Source organism: Paroedura picta, chromosome 8 (genome assembly GCF_049243985.1).
Source record: "Paroedura picta isolate Pp20150507F chromosome 8, Ppicta_v3.0, whole genome shotgun sequence".
NCBI lineage: Eukaryota > Metazoa > Chordata > Lepidosauria > Squamata > Gekkonidae > Paroedura > Paroedura picta.
In genome coordinates this window covers 57,459,105-57,477,895 of record NC_135376.1, presented here as the reverse complement: position 1 = coordinate 57,477,895, position 18,791 = coordinate 57,459,105, and the positions used below count along the sequence as shown (strand labels likewise).

The 18,791-nt window shown below is 41.3% G+C and overlaps 1 protein-coding gene across 9 annotated transcripts in view; it reads right to left on the bottom strand.

Moving 5' to 3' along the window:
- The window catches only part of PLPP4 (phospholipid phosphatase 4), a 168,409-nt gene that overhangs the window by 66,248 nt on the left and 83,370 nt on the right, over window positions 1–18,791 (bottom strand). For 8 of the 9 annotated variants that reach the window (XM_077349938.1, XM_077349939.1, XM_077349941.1 and 5 more), the window contains 3 exons: window positions 10,052–10,142; window positions 5,411–5,474; window positions 3,744–3,868 (listed from right to left, as the gene is read on the bottom strand). In XM_077349938.1, the coding sequence (XP_077206053.1) occupies window positions 3,744–3,868; window positions 5,411–5,474; window positions 10,052–10,142 (280 nt within the window). Of the gene's footprint in view, window positions 1–3,743; window positions 3,869–5,410; window positions 5,475–10,051; window positions 10,143–18,279; window positions 18,635–18,791 lie in introns of those variants that run through there. The other variant, XM_077349942.1, reaches the window with a different exon arrangement.

Genomic DNA, 18,791 nt, shown 5'->3' with positions numbered 1-18,791 from the left:
TCTTGGGAATATGCAGTTCTGGTATCTTGATAAATCACAAAAATGACTAACCCAGCTTTTTGCTAATCCCATTTACCTCCTAGAGTCAAGGCTAGTATGGTGCATGATTACAGCTCCACAAAAGCTCACCATTTTTCTGGTTCAGATTCAATCCAAGCATGTGGTGGCAGAAGGACCAGATACACAGTAATTAGACACATTAATTAACTAACTGAGCCAGCCAAACAACTGCTGAGGATAAATGTATGCTCAGCATTCTGCCACTTCAGTCACAGTTCAATTTCCACAGAGAGAGCTTTAATATAAACCTCATATCATCTCAAGAACAATCCTTTACAAGGAAGGCAATTTATATGTTCTGCCAAAATAAATTACCCAAGTAATGAGATACAGAATCATTCACACATGTGTCAGGCCTTATTGTTTATCTACTATGAGGCTCTACAGAAAGTTACACAGTTTTAGAGGATAGTGTGAGGGGTTTTTCTTTCATATAACACATTGGGAGATATGGCAAGCAGATAAGTTAGCTTCTCAAGCCTTTAAAACAGTACTGATTTTAAGCAGTATATAATTTAGCGTGAACAACAGCCTCAATGCATCACACATTTTTGCAAAGGATATCATTTGGTCACTCCACTGCACCATAGGTGTCATTTTCTAAAAAGGGTAAACAACTTCTCACATATAGCTGCAACACTTTGCTGTGTATAACTAGGGTGAATTTGGAATTGTAGGAATGGAAATTATAACAGGCCTTGATGCATTCAAATGTGGGTATTTGCTGGGGCCCCACCCATATTTTCCATACAAAACGGGAGGGGAGGAATTACTCTTGAGAATGGTAGAGGATAACGGCTGATGGGAAAATTTGCTAGAAATTGCTTTTTTCCAACATCATGCTCAGGCATGTCATTTCTGATTAAGAATTATCCTGTTGATAGTAAGCTCTTTGTACCACCAGTTGCCTCTTGAGTCTCCCTAAGAATAAATACAAATGTACAGGGAAGCACAAAAGAAAGGGCACATCCTCCATTTGTTTTAGTTTATTTCCCAGACTTTTTTGGAAATAAGTCAGAAAATCCTATTTCCTTCAATGAGGATTTACCATGAACATTTGGAGAAATTATCAGGCAAGCATAAAAGAATTTTATAATTATTTTATAAAGAAATTTTAATTTGTCATGTGGTTAATTCCTGTATTCATGCAGTGACTACTATTCAAAGATTTTTCCCCAAAAAACAATCAAAAACATCAAGATTGTCTGCATTTGTACTAACACCTTGCTTTAATTTACATGCTGCCCTACAGATCATCACAACTTTATTTATTAATTTATTATTTAATTTATATCCTACCCCTCACAATGTTTCGGGGCAGCTAACAAATGATAGAATTTACCATAAAATGTGCAAGTTGGAGGATAAAAATGCTCATAAAAATTCAATACCAACATCACCATCTCTTCCATAAAATAGGCTACCAAGATGCCACCCTATTGATCCCATTGTGAGTACGGTTGGGCGACTGGGGTAGAGATGGTAAAAAAATATTACCTTGGAGGTGGAGAGTAAATTACCTGACAGGGAAGACACCTTGATCACTTGGGAGCTCATTCCACCAAGCCAGGGACAGGGCCAAAACATTTTTGTCCCAACAAGTCAGTGGTTGGTGGGTGTTACTTGGCTTGTTGAGTTACAACTTGTGCAAATTTTAATTAATTAATTAGATTAGATTTGTTTCCCACAGATTGGAACAATCTTGCAACAGATAACAGTCACAGAGCATAAAACTCACATAAAAGCATACCCCCCCCTAATTAAAGCCCACTGGTAGTAAAAAACTCAGTGGCATAAAACTCTCCTTCTTCCCCTCCCCCCACCAATCCTCACATACCCAGTGCCTCAAGGATGGTCTCAAGTGCCTGACACAGATAAGCTGACATATATGTAAATATGTATGGGGGTATGGAGGGGCCCTCTTATCTTCCACATTCTGGCTTCCACCAAAGACCTGGCAGAAGAGCTCCATTTTACAGGCCCTATGAAACTGTGAAAGCTCCTGTAATGTCCTCAGCAATTCCAGGAGCTCATTCCACCAGGTCGGGGCCAAGACCCCAAAAGCCCTGGCCCTAGTTAAGGTCAGGCGAACCTTCTGTGGGCCAGGAACCACCAACTGATTCACATCCACAGATCACAAGACCCTGCGGGGGGAATAAGGTAACAGGCGATGCCTAAGATATGTGGGTCCCAGACCGCAAAGGGACTTAAATGTCAAAACCAAAACCTCAAACACGACCTGGGCTGCAACTAGCAACCAATGCAGCTGCCTCAGCACTGGCGGGATGTGGGTCCTCCAAAGTGTTCCAGTGAGGACCTTAGCAGCTGCATTTTGGACCAGCTGCAATTTCTGGATTAAGAACAAGGGAAGGCCTGCATAGAGTGTGTTACAGAAGTCAGTTCTGGAGGTGATCATCATATAGATCACCATGGCCAGGTTTTCCGGGGACAGATAGGGTGCTAGTAGCCTCACCTGGTTTAAGGTGCAAAAATCCCAGACAGGCTACCTTTGGGACCTGAGCCTCTATAGAAAGGGAGGCATCAAAGATCACTCCCAAATTCCTGACACAGGGCAAGATGTTGAGTTGAACCCCAGATAGGTTGGACAAACACACTTCCTGGTCTGCCCCTTTCCTAACCAGCCACAGGGCCTCCGTCTTAGAAGGGTTGAGTTTCAGGCGACCCTACTCAAGCCACCTGGCTATGGCTTCCAAACATCTGAGAATGTTTCCAGAGGGAAGTCCAGGCAGCCATCCTTGAGGACCAGCTTGGCCAGAGGGTGCATAAAAATGTTTAAAAGTATGGGGGAGAGGACTAGCCCCTGTGGCACCCCACATGGGAGCCGAAACGGGTTTGACAAGTCTGATCCCACTGCAACCCTCTGTGACCAGTTCTGTAGAAAGGAAAGCAGCCACTGAAGGGCTGTCCCATGTATCTCCATTCTGGTGAGGCAGTGGGCCAAAAGCTTGTGGTCAACCAGATCTAACAACACAAGAATGACTAAACTGCCTCTATCCAGCTGGCACTGGAGATCTTCCACCAGGGCAACCAGCATGGTCTCCATACCATAAACAGGATGGAAGCCTGACTGGTATGGGTCAAGTGCCAAAAATTCCTAAGTAATAAATACAATATGTCTGGAGCTGGTCTGCAATAGCCCTTTCAACTACCTTACCCTGAAACGCAAAATGTAAGACTGTGCGATAGCTGGCTGGGTCCCATGGATCCAGCAATGGGTCCTTTAGCAAGGGATGAAGATGGCTTGCTGGCAGCCAATTATATGTAGTGGTTAGTGTGGGACAATTCAACCCCCCATTCTTCCATGACATTTTTTGGATGACCTGAGGTCTGGGACACTCTTTCAATCTGACCTACCTCACAGAGTTGTTGTGAGGATGGAATGGGAATGAAGAACCAAGTATACTGTTACCATGAGCTCCTTGGAACATAGATAGGATAAAAATATTCTATTCAGACGAATAAATATTTCTGTAACAGTATTTCCAGTAGTGCCATGAACCAAGACTTCCAGAAGCTGGACACCAGAATCATGGAACTCCTCCATGCCTTACTGAAGACAAAGATGCTCCTTCTGTCTCAAATCTGTTTTGAACAATCAGGAGGAACAATGGTAAGATACATTCAAGGAAGACATTGTACCTCAGGGGTAGAAATGAACTTACAAGAAGAGTGAATGCTAGGAAAACTTTTCCTGCCTTCTGACACCACATCTGGATCTCCTGTGCAATGCATTTCAGAGTTCATTTCTCCATCTGGAAAGCAGCGGTAAAAGAAATCGGGGCGAGGTCTACAAGAAACACCAGAGACATTTGAAACAGAAAAACAGCCATTAGTAAAGACAGCAAAACAATCATTACATTAAACTGACTATGCACGCAGAGGGAGATAATTTCTTCACATTTTATATTATGCAGGGATATTGAATGAAATCAGATATTTTCTTCAACAGTGTTCCAGCCATGAAAACACGTAAGAATTTTAACAATCTAGAGTAGCAGGTGAATAAGGAGAAAGATGTTCTGAATAAGGAGGAATTGTTTGGCAATACTGAGCAGCTTCTTCAGACATTAATTGGTTAAGTCAAAACTTACAAGAGCTTCTCCATATACATCCTGGAAAAGGTCACATGCAAGAATATAGATTAATCAAAACGGTGCTTTGGGAGTTGTGTCATACAGTGAATTGATTTCGATTTAGTCAGGCTTCTGGGAGAATCCCAGCTCACGGAAGCTGTTCTGTGTCAGCACTAGCAGAGAAATGAAGGGATTTCAATTTATTTATTAGAGACAAAAAGGAAGGTATTCTGAACCCAAAACATATTACAAAAATATCTTTTACTATGGTAATTTGTATGATGCAAACCACCCTGAACCTTAGAGAAGGATGGTTAAATAAATAAATATGGCTCAAAGGAAATTTAAAAAATAGGTTTACAGCTATAGAAACAATGAGAATTATTCCATTCAGGCATGGTAAGACAGAGCATACACCCGTAAAACATACTCAGTTGTGACTTTTTAAAAACAAACAGAAGCCTGCTATTTCTTTAAACTGGCTTTTACTTAATTTTCTCTATTTTATATAATGGAGCTTGTAGGGGAAACCTGAGATTTCGGTTTATATCTTGTCTGTATTATTTTCTTAACTGTGCCTCTTTCCTCTGATTTGTCACTTCCACTGCTCTAGTGGGAAGAAATTCAATTCCTATTACATCCCTTCCACAGCCACTTTATGGGAATATGGATGTGTTATCTCCCAAGTGGATTCTTATAGCCTTCTGTTTCAGGAATTATAAAACAAGAATAACTGGTCCCTTGCTGCAGGTTGTTTTTATAGCTTCTTCGAGCACACACTCTTCCATTTATACTGATCATATTGATGGATGGCTCATGGGGAAAAAGTCCCATGATTTCACAGTGCACCTGTTAAAGTACAGCATAAAAGGATGGTGGGAGCCAGTCTTCAGAAGAAAGAAAGCTAGGTATGATCTCTGATTTCTAAGAGGAATAGTACTCCAATTCGATGAATGCTTTTGCAAAAGACTCATAATTTAATATGAATGTTTTAAAATCCACACTTTCTAAATATTTCTAAATAAGAAAAGTGCTGGCAGAAAAACATCCATTATAATATCTTCATCCTTTCTTTTATTTTATAGGGGCACTTGCTAAAGGAGTTAGAAGTTATGACAATGCTGGCTTTTATTTACTTCATTTATTTTATATGAACTCTTTGGCTACTGTTTCTCCAAAGCAGCATTAAAGTGTATTTTACTTATATTCAGCTGCTACTGAAGTTCAGCCAATAGTTATAATGTACTAGGACTTACCTTCCCACTATTAATTTAATAGTGTTTGTGCAGACGCCATTCAATGCAAGAGCCAAGGAAACAGCTAAAAAGAAGAGAACATAATCTAGAACCACAACACGTCCATTTTTAGTTTGTAACTGTTAAAAAAGTAAAAAATAGACTTGGAATCAGATTATTTACAAACAAACAAGAACTTCCTGGATCTCTACATACTGTCTTATCTAATGGGGTTATGTGCCTATACCTTCATAGTTTGCTTTAATGAGACATGATATGGCCTCATGATAGACTTCAGGTACGTAAAGTGTTAATGTGAAGCACACAACACTATTAGCAGTACAGCTACCCCTTGCCTAGTTATTAGGAACTGGTCAATGAAATTATGTCACTGGAGCAAGAGATGGCATACAAGCCAGTTAACCAACAGGTGGCTGAGGAAAAAAGAGTAATTTGGACTATCTAAGAACACAAAAAGCTGCCTTATACTGAACCAGGCCATTTGTCCATCAAGGTCTATATTTTCTGCTCAGACTGACAGTAGCTCTCCACATCCCAGGCTAAGGTCTTCCACATCACCTATTATCTGAGACTGTTAAGTGGAGGTGCCAAGGATAGAACCTGGGACCCTGTGCAAGCCAAGCAGATGCACGACCACTGAGCCATAACCCTCTAAGGGAAAACTTCATCCCTTAACAATGGCCTAACTCCAAAAATGAACTATATAAACTATAACCATACATAAACAAGAAGAAAGCAGTGGAAGAACTGATCTATTCCTGCTTTACTTCATTGCCAATCAGGAAGGGATTAAGAAATGAATTGGTAAATTCACTTCACCTTGTGGACATGTCTGCTAAGTATTTTAGTCTATAATTCTAGAGAAGCTTGTATGGTATTTCAACCTGAGTAATGCACAGCTGAGTAAACCAAAATCTACAGGGTTATTCTGTTCATGGATGCCATAAAATATGTTTCCTCTGGGAACGTTTTGTATAATCAGGGTTTTATACCAATTGATATAACATGCTCATAACAAAATAAGGACTCATAAATATTTCATACAACAGCAGGACATGCAAAGCATCTTATGTTTGAGGAGAGTACAAGAGGCCTTTGTGAATGGCACAAGGCAAGATGAACTTTTATTTATTTGTTAAAACATTTATATACCACCTTTCCTTGCATTTTAAGACTTACAATAGCAGATAAAAACATTTTCAGTTAAAAAACTTAAAAATAAAACTGCAAAACCCAAATCTCTCTGCCTCCCATCCTTAAGAGATGCATGCCATTCAAACTGGCACTGCACTGGCAACTGCAATGCCTTCGGAACATCTCCGAAGTGGGGTCCATCTTCACCTCTTCAGGGAGACCAATCCACAGAGAAGAAAACTATGATGGAAAAACCCTGGGTTCTGGTCAATGCCAGAATAGCATTAGGGTGACCAACAGATGGCTGCCTGACAGCTGGTACACAGGGACATATGGAAGAAGTTTGTTCTTAAAATATGCAGGTCCAGGTCATGAAGTACTTTAAATCCTGAATTGAACATAAATAGACTAGCAGCTAATGTAGCCGTTTCAAACTGGACAACATATATTCTTGATGGTTATCCCCCAACAACAGCCAGGCTGCCAAATTTTGGACTAGCTGTAGTTTCTGGGTTGTCTTCAAGGGCAGCTCCACATATATCATATTGTAGGAATCCAACCATGAGGCTACAAAATCATGGATCAGCATGGCCAGATCAGCTGAATCTAGGTAACAAGAGAACTAGCAAATCAAATACAGCTGATAGAAGGCACTCTTGGCCACTATGCCAACCTGGTTTTCAAATATAGTAGGTTTCTCAAAAATAAAATTCTATCACTCAAGACTGCACACAAATGAGTCTAAATTTTTTAGCACCAGAAGACAGTCTCACACTAGTACAGTATCATCAAATCTCATGTTTTGAAGAGTCTACTCAATGTCTATATTTTGAACTCATAGTACCAAGCATTGTTAATCTACAGACATGAAGACTGCATGACTACAATTTTCAGACTTGCATTTCCTACTGCTATATGAAATATTTATGAAACCCTGAATTGTCAAAAGATCCCTATGGAGCTCTTGAACAAGTTACATCAATAGGTATAAAGCCCAATTTATGCAATACTGTTCCAAAAACAATATTTTATGGCATCCATGAACAGAAAACCCCCGTAGACACTGTATTCCACTTTCCTCGGTGTTGGATACCTATAACCACCACAATGTTTTTAAATTATAAAGAAGGGAAGTGTTCTTCAGCAATTTCAATTATCCAAAAAGTCAACGCAACTCCATACAATAGGTTGTTGTAAGACAAGTCCACATTATGATCTTGGAAGTTCTTCCAGGAGGCAGAATTTAGTAGGTCACTAACATAACATAGTACTTTCCACACTTTCAGCAGGGAAATACTGAACAGAACCTTCACAAATATATTACTGTCTCCATGCACTCTTTTGCAAGGCGCATCACATATTTAATGCTAACATCTTTCTTTTAACAGAGCCTCTTGTGGTGCAGAGTGGTAAGGGGCAGAAATGCTGTCTGAAGCTGTCTGTCCATGAGGTTGGGAGTTCAATCCCACCAGCCTGGTCAAGGTTGACTCAGCCTTCCATCCTTTCGAGGTCGGTAAAATGAGTACCCAGCTTGCTGTGGGGGGGGGGGGAGGTGTAAAACGGTAATGACTGGGGAAGGCACTGGCAAGGCCACCCTGTATTTAGTCTGCCATGAAAACGCTGGAGGGCATCACCCCAAGGGTCAGACATGACCTGGTGCTTGCACAGGGGATACCTTTACCTTTTACTCTTTCTTTTAGATGTGGACATGCACAACATTCTACCACTTTTTAAGGATTACAGCGATTGGAAGATCAAATGTCACACTAAATATGTACCAACTCAATGAATGATGAGTCTCATGGAAAGGCTTCAAAGCTCCAGTAAGTGCTATGAAGACAGTGACTGTGAACCAAAGTTGGTATGAAATGAACAGTGAATAACCAACAGCTCCACAGCAAAATCAGAACCTTTTAATTCCCAGTGTTCATGCTTCAAAGGAAACAACTTGGCTCAGTTTCATGTAGTGTATAGTATTATGTTCTAAATTAGTAAAATGAGAAAAACAGTGTTAGTGCATTCCTTTCATGTTCATCTGTCTATCATTTGGTAAAGTAGAGGGTCTGTACAAAGCTGATAGATTAACGAGGGGTGTGTGTGTGGGGGGGGGGAGGAAATCTAGAACAGCCCTTAGCTGCAAATTCACTAACAGTGAAGCCCTCTGCTGAGTTACTCCAATCAAAGCTCACTGCTATGAAAGAGATTAGACTGGGGTAACTGCATAGTATTGTACAATAAATGCTATTTAGCAAACTGACACTGTTGAAAACTCAGCCTCTTCCCCAAAAGAACAAAGCAGATATGACTACAGATCTAGGAATAAGAGAGGAAGTGGCAAGAGGAGAGTAACACAATGCTGTCCACAGCATTATTGATCACAGCCATTAGAGCACTGGTCCTCAATCAATCCATGCATCAAATAACCCACCTGATGATAACCCACTCCAGCTCAACTGCTGAGTGAAACTGCATGAGATGGCAGATCTTGGAATCTCAAATAGGTGTAAGCCACTGAATGGCTTCCTGCCAACTGTGAGTAATGCTGACTGACAACCCCAAGCTGAGCAGGCCCCTGAATGGTTCCACAGGAGACAGGCACATAGGCATTCCCTACCCCCCGCCAATGGATCTGGCCCCACGAGATGATGGACTATGGGCTCCACAGCTGGGTCCACCTAAAAGGGGGCCAGGCAAACCTGAGAGGGAACACCATCCTTCTGGTCTACCCAGGAGGCCTAGCCTGGAGCTCCCAGCAACAACTGTGATTGGGGCTGGAGTCAAAGCTTCAAAAGCCTGCCCAGAATGTCCAGTACACTCAGATGCCCTAGTGATAAGGAAAGGGAATATGCACCTTCAGCTCCCCACGTTCCACCCCCCCCCACCCCACCCCATGCCATAACTCCTCTCCCAGAATCCTGGAGACCTGCTAATACATCCCTTCCTTACAGCTTTGTTGCAAAGATTGCTCAGATAATACATGTGAATGTCTTTGAACACTTGAAAAACTAAGTATGATAATTATGTAGAACATCACGGACTGTCTTCTATGTCCCTAACAATCTGTGAAAGCTCATGCTTATTATTTTGTGGCACTCAGCTGGAAGAGGTTGATATGAACTTCTTTGACTTAAAAAGTTTGGCAATCATTGAAAAATATCAACAGAGAGAATTTTTTCCTACTAACTTGAAAACACATTAACACACTTGTTCTACTCCCCAAGGCAAAAACTCTATTTAGGACACTCCTCTATCTGCATATAAATTTTGCCCACTCCTCGTTCCTTTCCTTGCTTACTACTCACATCAGTACTACTTACTGACTTAAAAGCCATGAAGAGCACAAAATTTCAGGAAGAATAAAAAGCTTCTGCCCTGTAAAGCACAAGAACTGTGTTTCCCTTTTAAACGTAAAAACATTCGGCAGATCTCTTTTCAGGGAAAAAAGATATCCCAACTCATGAAGTAGCATTTTTTCTATGTTTAAAATCAATACAGCTCTCAGCGTACCTAAAAAAGCTTCTTTAATTTCAGTCTTGTCTGTTCGTCGGATGATTTTCACCACAAAAATGACTGCCAGCGGAGTCAGGAATGAAATTGCCTATGAAAGATAATAAAGCATCACTTGTCACCACCATCGCTCCATCAGTCCCATGGAATTAATGATTTCCAGTTAACTTAATGTAGATGATCAGGCTGCACCAACTCTTTTTTGTTACTGAGTTAAAGCAAAGCTACAGGATTAATATCTGAAACTAAAGAGCAAATATACTTTATCAAATAATCATACCCTTGCTTCTGAATTTTAACTAATCAGCGGGAATGATTTTTTAAATATCTGAATTTATGAAATAAAACCTGAGATTGAAAAAATGATTCTTGCAAAGTTAAAAATCATTACTGTAGTATTTTCAAAAACTACCTGTTGTGCCACTTCGTTTATAAATACCATTGCTTTTTTTTTTAAGTATCCTTTCTGAATGGATGTGGATTCTGTATTCATGCATGTGGTTAAGTGTGTGTGCACAAACACACATCGCAAAGAATGACCGTTGCAGTTCAATAACATTCAGCTGTCTTTCACATAAATGTTCACGTTTATTTTCCCCTTTTGCCTTCCGACAACAAGTACTCTTTAACCTCTTCTATATTCAAAAGGGAGTCTAGGGATTAGGAGTGAATGTCGTTCAATATAAAACTGCTATTCATGTGTAAGGTATTTTTCTCCACTGTCCCAAAGGAGAAACTCCTTTAAATTGTGTTGATGATAAATTTTTAATTTATAATAACGGAAACAATGGTATATGCATATTTCTGGAGACCAATAAATACAGATATATTAGAGGTCAATATATTAGAAACTTCTGCTGCTTGGGCCAATTGTCTGGAAAGGCAGCACAAAATGCCCTAAATAAATGCAGTAGAAGCACCTTGACCCTGAATGGCCCAGCCCAGTCCAAGCTCCTCAGATCTCTGATGCTAAGCAGAGCTTGCCCTAGTTACTACTTGGATGTGAAACCACTAAGGAGGTCTGGGAGTGCTAATCAATGGCAAACTGCTTCTGTTTCTTTCTTGCTTTGAAACCCCTACAGGGCTGCCATAAATTGGCTACAACTTGATAACACTTTCCACCACTACCGTACAAGCACTATCCCTTCATGTTCCTAGCCCAACAGACTCAAGAAGCTTATATGTCTCTGTATTAACCTTGGCCAGATAGCACAGAGATCTGCAATGTGAGCTCTGAGAAAAAGGGTCTAGTGTCTTTATAGGGGACATTTCCTCCAATTCTGCTTTCAAAAAAAGATTTTAGTAATCCTATTATGTAACCACACACCAAACTTTGTGAATATTTTCCTGGTATATAGCCAGTTTGGTGTAGTGGTTAGGAGTGTGGACTTCTAATCTGGCGAGCTGAGTTTGATTCTGTGCTCCCCCACATGCAGCCAGCTGGGTGACCTTGGGCTTGCCACAGCACTGATAAAACTGACCGAACATAATATCAGGGCTCTGCCTCACCCTCCTCACAGGGTGTCTGTTGTGGGGAGAGGAAAGGGAAGGTGACTGTAAGCCGCTTTGAGCCTCCTTCGGGTAGAGAAAAGTGGCATATAAGTACGAACTTCTTCTCCTTCTCCTTCTCCTTCTTTTTCATTATTTTGCTTTAATAAAGTTTGAGTCCAGTGGCACCAACCAAGTTCTATTCTAGGTAAAAGTTTTCATGTGCATACACATGTCTTCAGATGTTTTAGATTCTTCAGTAGGCACACAAAAGCTTATACTCAGAATAAAACTTTGTTGGTCTTAAAGGTACCACAGGAACTTTGTTTGATGGCCACTGCTACTTGACTACCATGGAATATGTTTCCAGTGATCTGCTTTCTTTATATAAGCAATGCAGCTTTTCAAACCACATTGGAATCTTTTGTGTCCTGTGAAAAGTATTCATTGTAGTACGAGGAGCTGGAGGTTGAAGGGTAAAACAGCACCCTAAGTCTGGAAATTCTTCCCAGCACCTATGAAAACAAATTTGAACTGACAAAGGGCAATTCAAATAATGAAGATAATGGTATTGGTGGTCTCCATCAAATTTCCGAATTTCACGGTTTTCCCCAAATGCACACCTCTAGCAACCTCCCCTCTATATGTGCTTGGGTCCTAAGTGATTGCAAAATCAGGATTCATTTTGTAGAACTATGTAATATGAACACTAAAGCAGAACAGCAAAACTACAGCAAAACTACTATGTATCACATTCGAAACATCAGAAGAAGAAATTCCATTGTGCTGCATTCAACAGTTTGCAACAACTATGTCAGAGAAGCTTTATTGCATAAATTGCTTGGGATGGGATTGTTTTCATTTCTGATGATAAGCACAGCAAGCCCAAATGCAAGGTTTTTTTTTCTTTTAAGACTGTTTTAACCTTGATAATGAAGAGCTGCAGTGTTTGCTCTTTATTTTTAATAACACATGATGAAAAATGTTGTCCAACTGGTTTCACTTGGCCAATGCCTACAGAGTTATTCTTCTCAATTCCACCCCAAAATGAGGTCACTGTCTGATTTACAGCTCAGAGTTTGGATAAATGGAAATATGTGGAGGTCCATCTGTTGTGAAATATGCTAGTGCTCACAGAGGCCATCAGTCTTATTGCAAGTTTCATTAAGGTAAGGATGATACCACCATTAATCATTTCTACTCATATGTGCCGCTTTAACAGAAAGGATTGTTTCAGATTTGAAATGGGATTTAGAGTAAAAGTGCATATCCAAAACTGAGATTAGCCTTTAGCGGTGCTGGGGTTCAAGTCTCTTATTCACCATGGAAATCTACCTATTTGGTGCTATGACATGAAGAAAGGTCCTAATTCAGAAAACTCCAGAAATTACAATACCTGTACATCAGTGCTTGCTTCAGCCAACATGAAACATGTGGAATTCATATATGTGACTAATAAAGCTGAATGTACTAGGATATCCAACATGAATGATTTCCCCCATTTCAGTATTTTCTGCCAGAAACATCATCTAATAGCAGCATTCACTATAACAATCATGATGACTAGAACTGCCATCCATGACAAAAGGAAAGACACTGAAAAGGTAGACTCTTTAGTCACTATGTACTCCTATGAAGATCAAGGCAGGACTCATACTCCTGCAATCATAAGCAGATATATCCTATTATCAAATTTTTCTCAATGCATTTGCAAATTCACAGAAGAATTCATTATTTGATAATGTTAGTAAATAGGGATGGGCACAAATCAGAAAAGTGCCATTCCCGTCAGTTAGTGTTCATGGTCAAATCAAACTGAACCATGAGGTTTGTTCACAAACCTAAAGTGGTCCATGGTTCATGGCCCTGCAAACCCTGTTGAAAGAGACCATAGTTCCTCCTCAATTGAGTCTGCAAAAAGATTCAAAAGTGACTGCATATGGTAACCAAGAACAACTGAGAAGCAAGGAGTACCTCCCTGCCACTCAACTGTTTTCATGGCTTTCATGGGGGGCCTGGAACCCCTTTCAGCCCCTACTTTCTGCTCTACCCACAAACTCCCATGAACCACTTTAAAAGTTAATGGAAGTAGAGCCATAACAAACTTTGGTTCATGAACCATGCACAGGGCAAAATGCATAACAAATTTTGTTTTGGGGACCAATTTGTGCTTAACCCTACTAGTAAACATGGCTGCTGGAATTAAAAGGATTGTTAATGTCTTAATAGTTCTTCTGTTCATAGCAACAGCAGCTGAACACCACTCTTTGGTAAAGCTCTCCTCCATTTCTAATACAATAGAATATTCAGATGGCTGCACAGTTATTTTTTGGGCAATAAGAAAGCTCAGCACATCCCTGTGAAAATGGAAAGATCATAGAGGAGATGTACTCATTCTACATCTCTTTGAATGAATAAATGGGAAGTGAGATCTCTTGGGGGTTACTAACAGGAAGGCAGTTAAGGGCCGACAAGGAAGACGTAAGCACACAGCATCTTGTTTGGTATGAAACTGGCCACAGCTGGGCCACGATCAGCGGACCGTGAGGAGGCTTGACCCCAGCAACAAGCCCGCGGATGCTGAGCCCTCGGCACGCCATAGTCACTGGGATCAGAACAGCAGGAAAGCAGCCATATATATTGGGGGACCCAACAGGCGTGAGCTTCTGTTTGGTTCCTTCAACTGCCCAGAGATGTAAGCTTGCCCCCCCCCAGCTGGGAAGGCACCATGCTTCAGCATCAATTCTCTTACAGAGGCTTCCCTTCCCCCAGTTGATGAGTTCAGTTCACAAAAGAATCACCCTGGGCCTAAACTGCCAGCTGCGACAACGTATTGCAACAAACATAAGGAACAGAATATGGTACATCTTTGAGAACCCTTCACTCGATACAGTTATATCTGCACAGTGTATATGGATACATGTTTATATGTGGTATTTAGTGGTATATGGATACCACTAAAATTACTTTGTCAACTATGGCACCAAATTAACAACTGTTGACTTAAACTAACCGAACCTAAGGAAGAGGGTGGGTGGCCATTTTTGTTCTCCCACTGGCCGGCTGAGGCAAGTAAGAGGCCAGTTAATGGGTGGGCCACCTTTTTAAAGTCGCCGTTCCACCCATGCACTGCACACGTGGGAACCACCCATGTGACCCACCTATGAGCTACCTGGCCCCATGCACTCCTTCCCTTCCGGCCCCACCTTACACATCAACAACCTGCAGCCGAGCGGTAAGGGCGTGACCACAATTATGTGCAGCAGCTTGACAATAACAGCTAATGCAGAGCTTCTGTGTGCCTGACCTAACTTAGTGCTAGTCAGCTCACAATAGAAGAAACATAGAGGTGGTGCTGCATATCTAATTTCCTTCTTTGTTCTGCTTTTCAGAAGCTGAAATGCATGCACCAACCCAGCACTACTAGCAGGCCAATATCTCCTAGAAGCTGATATAACAATAGTGCTATAAAATCCATTTAGCTATGGTCACCTAACACTAAAGCCAGCCTTGCACCCAACCACTGTAAACAAATAGGAAAACATGATGGAACTGTAGGAGTGCGAACTACACTATGCTCTATATAAGTATATCACATGCCATTACAAATACTACAAGACATCTAAAATATTGTTGTCCGTATGATACAAAATTTCCCCCCCTTCTTTAGTAATAGCTATAAAGAAACCCTAGATCTGCCTTAGATGATTCCAGGTAATGTTTTCTGTTCCTACAGTGCCATCTTACAGGATAGCTTTCATGGGAAAAACTCCCCTTAGACAAAAGTGCATTCATTATTCATCCTGTCTGCCTAAACGCACAGAGTCAGGCAAATACTTTTTTGAAAACACCTGGAGTTCGCTCTCTCATTATTTCAGGAAGCACTACCAGTAGATAAGATTTAATGTGTATGGGAAAATGATTTTCACTTAGGAGCTACTTCATTCCTTGATGATATTCTCAATGGCTTGAGACTAGCTTGGACTACTAATGTGTGCCACCTTGCAATAGACATAGACAGCTGGGTTTTCTTATTTTTGAAGGAGGAAAGGAAACCATATTATTCTCCAGAAGAAATCCGATACCAGTTTTTCATAATAAAGAATGTGAAATGTTCCTTTCTATCTCTACCCTCCAACTGGCCTCCACTTCATATATATTTTTGTACTCAAGTACAATTCCAGAGTGGAATAAAAAAAGTAAGATATGTTCCATATTCATTGTGGTGAATACATAATGGGATGGATCCAGCATCTGATGTTCTGTCAGCAGAACATCAGACTCTTATTCTGTTCCTGAGGAAGGAGTGCAAAAGTCCAGATATCACCCAAACTCCCTCTTCCTTTCTTCTTTCATCCTTCTGCATTTACAGCAAACCATACTTTGGATAATCTTCATCTGCTACCCACAGCTCTGGCATTGGCAACTAGGTCCTCTTCTTCCTGCCGTAAAGCTCTGAATATGATGCCATATGACTTCCTGGAACATGCTTGAAATTCAATGGCCCCTATGCCACCATCTGTAGTAGAGTTTGGAAAGCCTGAAGACTACAGAAACAAAGCAGCCTGTGTGAAGTTCAAATCATCTGTACGTTGACATTTGTTAATACATTTGTTAATACATTTGTTGCATGGGCACTTGGTTTTCTGGCGTGATTGTTCACCATGTTCAGTGTGAAGTTGCCTCCAGTAAAGGGTGATTCAAGATACCACTTGTTTATCCTAATTTGTTGCAAACTGACTTTGCAACAGTTCTGAGACAATTCACGGAATTCATAAAAGAAAGCAAGAAGCCAGATGGCAGTCTAGCGGAATCCCTGTTTGGATCACATATCTACCATCTGTACTAGGAAGAGAACAGGATACTTGTCTAGACAGCTCCTTAGTTGAACTGCCTCAAGTTTTCTTATCCAGTCCTGTCAATCCTTTAGACACCCAGAAAGCAATGATCCCAACTAGTAGGTTGGGAAGGAAAGGGATGGGAAAGGCATGAGATGCAGCTGAAGCTAAGCAGATCTAGATTTGGCCACTACCTTAGTGGGAGACCTCCTGGGAATCCTATGTCAATGGCCTTTAGCTCACAAATGGGGAGAGACAGGATATCAATACATTTAAAAACTGATATTAGGCAAGACATCCTAGGGAGGACTACAGAAACCCAATTTTATTTATAGCCCTTTCAATGAGGCCAAACTCAGGACTTGTAAACCTACTGAAGCAATGGTATACTCAAGCAATTCATAAATAGAAAACTTTAACGAACCAGAACTTGGAACTTAGAGCACGGGTACCTAACCTTATTTTTTAGCATGCAGACACATTTGGAATGCTGACAAAAGGTGGTGGGCACAGCCACAAAATGGCTCCCATCAGAGGCAGAGCCAACTCTAAAAAGCCAGGGAGTGAGGTTAGGCATAACTCTTCAGCATTTCAGACAGAAGCTCTGCTTAATGGGATGTCTTTTAAAATTAATATGTTTAAAAACATTCTCCATCTGGTTGTATTTGTTTTCATTTTGTGGGCATCTTATTCACTTATGCAGGGAGGGGGGTTCTCCTAGGTTTAGATGAGCCTTTCTCTCTCAGGCATTTTCAGCCTGCTCTATTTCTTTTAGCAATGACAGTTGGTGCTGAAAGGCTGGTCAGAGCTTATAGCATATGTGGTACATACAGAAAAAGAAAGATTCTGATCAAATATTGTTAGAAATATAAATGACTTTTGAAGAGTTACCAAAATATATATGACAATGCATTACCAAAGCTCAAAATATATTGCTTAAAATAAACATGAACAAAATATTAAAAACCACAATAAAGACCCACATAGTCTTTAAGAACACAAAGCCCATCAATAAGCAAAATGGTGAAATAAGAATAGTCTTAATGAGCATGTCAATCTAAGGAGAACTGCAAGCAGATCTCCTTTTTTTAGACCCCCCCCTTTCCTCCCTTCACTATAATCTGATGCCAACAGTGTGAAATTCCCTCCCACACATATAGACACACTTAATACACACCACACATATTTATTTATTACTTTGACATATGGCCCGTGTGTAGGATAGTCAGGAGATCCTACAACTGTAGGATTACCTGCCAGTCAGTCAAGAGATGTTCAGAGGTGGCTTGCCATTGCCTGACCCTATGTCATGACCCTAGTTCCCCTATCCCAATACTAACCAAGGCTGATCCTGCTTAGCTTCTGAGATCTGACGAGACTATGTGTGCCACAAAGCATACCCGCCAGCTGGATGGCGGGACTTGGGGGGGAAGGGGGTTGCACCCAACTTCTAACCCACCAGCCGGCTTTCCTCCCGGCACTGGAGAGAAGAGCTTTATTCCTTCCCCTTCAAGACAACCAGCCTGCTTTTATCCTAGGAAGTGCTGTCTGGAATTGAAAGTAATTGGCTAGCTAGGAAGGGAAGAGAAGGGCTTTACCTCTCTCCCTCCTTTAAGCCATCCAATCTCCTTTTATGCTGGGCACTGCAGCTTGGGATAGAAAGAAACTAGATGGCTGGGGGGTGGGGGGAGAGGGGGCTTTGAGGGAGGGTTTACACCTTACATTCAAACCTGCTTTGCTCCCCAGATGGCTGCAGCAGCAGCACAGGAATAAGACAGCAGGGCTGAGCAGGAATGACTGGCCATCTTATTCTCCCTGGTTGCTGCAGTAGCATCGGAGGGAGCAGACTTAGTTGAGAAGAGGGGACTTTTTCTGCCTTCCCCTGCAGTCTAGCCAGCTTACCTTTGTCCTAGGCTGCATCAGCGATGCTAGGGGCAAGAGCCAGTGGGCGGGTACTGGCAGGCACATTTTCCTTCTTCCATTCAGGGTGGTTGGCTTTTTCTGATGCTGGGCTGTCAAGTGCTCACAAGGAGAGCAAGCCTGCTGGCTTGTGCAGAAGTGGGCTTTTCTCCTACCTCCCCCCACCTCTGGTCAAACAGGTGGGAAGGGAGAATAACAGCCAAGGGCTGGGACAGCTGAGTCAGAAATGAAGATCTGTGTGCTATGGCTGCCACAGCCACTGAAACATTGCTTGTTTGTTTGTGTTTCCAAACTGCAGAGCCAATCAGAACTCTCCTGGCCAATATGAAGCCCTGCTGGGCACAAACTGCTCCTGTGTCAGGTCTGCCGACTACATGTTGGGGACCACTGGTTTAGAGAAAGTTAATACTGACTAATGTGCAAATTCCTGTTCATAATGCCACAGCAGCATGTAGATGCAGCTGAGATTCATTCTGCCCCCAACAAACTTATCT